Here is a 1465-nt window from a genome sequence, read left to right as displayed (position 1 = left end):
GGGGGTGTACACAGCGGCAGGTGTGTGTACACACTGGGGTGTCAGTCTGGGCAAGGCTCCATGCCCAGCCTGCGTCCCTGCCCGTGCGTCCTGCACACGTCCCAGCTCCTTCCCCACCCCTCTAGCTGGGGCACGTCTTGTTCCCGCCCAGGAAGTCCGGCCAGACCCTCAGCAGGTCCGTGGGCCCGAAGTGATGCACCAACACCAGCTTGGAGAACTGGCACTTCTCATACTCCAGCCAGACGATGTTGAAGAGGCCCCAGGGGCTGTCGGTCACGCTGACGCCCAGCTCGTGCAAACAGATCCCCATGAACGCGTCCTCCATGTTGATGACCCGGAGGGTCTGGGCCACCCCATACACCTTCTTGGCGAGGTCTCCAGAGAGCACGTAGGCGGGGCCGCCGCAGTACGGGGGGTAGGTGTCGTTGGGGTACACCTCCCGGGGCACGTACCACTTGTACGCCTTGCTCCGCAGCGGCCCAGTGTTCCTGTAGATGTACCCCGTCATGAAGTCCTTCTTGGGCGGCAGCTGAGGCTGCAGCAGCTCCCGGACGAGGAAGCCCACGTTGAGGAAGACGTCGCTGTCGGCCTTCACCACGTAGCTGGCATTGGGGCAGTGCCTGCTCACCCACTCCATGCCCATCAGCGTCTTCAGGGTCAGGTTGTTGTAGGTGTCCAGGAAGTCCTGCTGGATGATGTCGCGATGCAGGGCGCTCTCCTCCTCCAGCAGCTGCTGCAGCGGGGCGCTGTAGTGCGGGTGGACCCCGGTCAGGAAGAGCCGCGCCATGGAGACGCCGGGCACGGCACTCTCGTTGCCCCAGGTCTGCCGGATGGCGTTCCTCGCCTCGATGTCCTTGGGCTCCGTCACCACCAGCAGCACCAGGAAGGGCGCCCGCTCCCGGCACTTGTCCGGCTCGTTCAGGAGGAAGCGGTAGCTGTAGGGGTAGACGACCTGCAGCGGGTGCCTGGTGGACGCTGGCGGGCGGCTGGGCACGGGCACAGGCATGGAGTGCCTGGCTTTCTCCTCCTCAGTGCCTCGCCACTGGAAGACGGGGCTGCCCTGGAGCAGCTCCACAGAGACAGGCTCACGCCGGGGTGCGACCAAGAGCCCCAGCTGCAGGGTCCCGGGGGCGTCCTGGTGGACAATGACAAGCAGCAGGAAGAGGAAGGAGGAGAAGCAGACAAAGAGCAGCTTGTGCGGGAAGCCGGCCCTCATGCTGGCCGAGTTCTCAGGGACGGGGCAGCCTCAGCGGGGCAGAGTCGCAGGCCTCTCCTGCGTCGTTCCAGCGCAGACCTAGAGAGAGGGAGGCCCCGTCTGCATTAGCACGAGAGCGGCCAGGAACCATGGGGAGCAAGCCCGGCCTCCTGGGGCTGTGACCCCATCTCCCGGGGGGGCTGGGTCTGCTCTTGGATGGGAGAGCACCGTGTGCTGCAGGGGAAGGGGTGCATGCCACTCAGTCAGCTG

General features: G+C 65.7%; 1 protein-coding gene across 1 annotated transcript; it reads right to left on the bottom strand.

Moving 5' to 3' along the window:
* Nucleotides 1–121: 121 nt before the first annotated feature.
* LOC112120262 (beta-1,3-galactosyltransferase 2-like) lies at nt 122–1216 on the bottom strand. Its single transcript, XM_024219285.2, has one exon. It carries the CDS (start codon nt 1214–1216, stop codon nt 122–124), a length of 1095 nt encoding a protein of 364 aa, XP_024075053.2.
* Nucleotides 1217–1465: the final 249 nt, after the last annotated feature.

The sequence above is a fragment of the Terrapene carolina genome, unplaced genomic scaffold (assembly GCF_002925995.2).
Source record: "Terrapene carolina triunguis isolate 2854851 unplaced genomic scaffold, T_m_triunguis-2.0 Scaffold833, whole genome shotgun sequence".
Lineage (NCBI taxonomy): Eukaryota > Metazoa > Chordata > Testudines > Emydidae > Terrapene > Terrapene triunguis.
The sequence above is the reverse complement of the archived record's forward strand: the minus strand, read 5'-3'. Positions and strand labels throughout refer to the sequence as shown.

What these genes read in the sequence shown, in the direction of transcription:
- LOC112120262 (XM_024219285.2), bottom strand. Translation starts at nt 1,216, where the DNA reads ATGAGGGCCGGCTTCCCGCACAAGCTGCTCTTTGTCTGCTTCTCCTCC.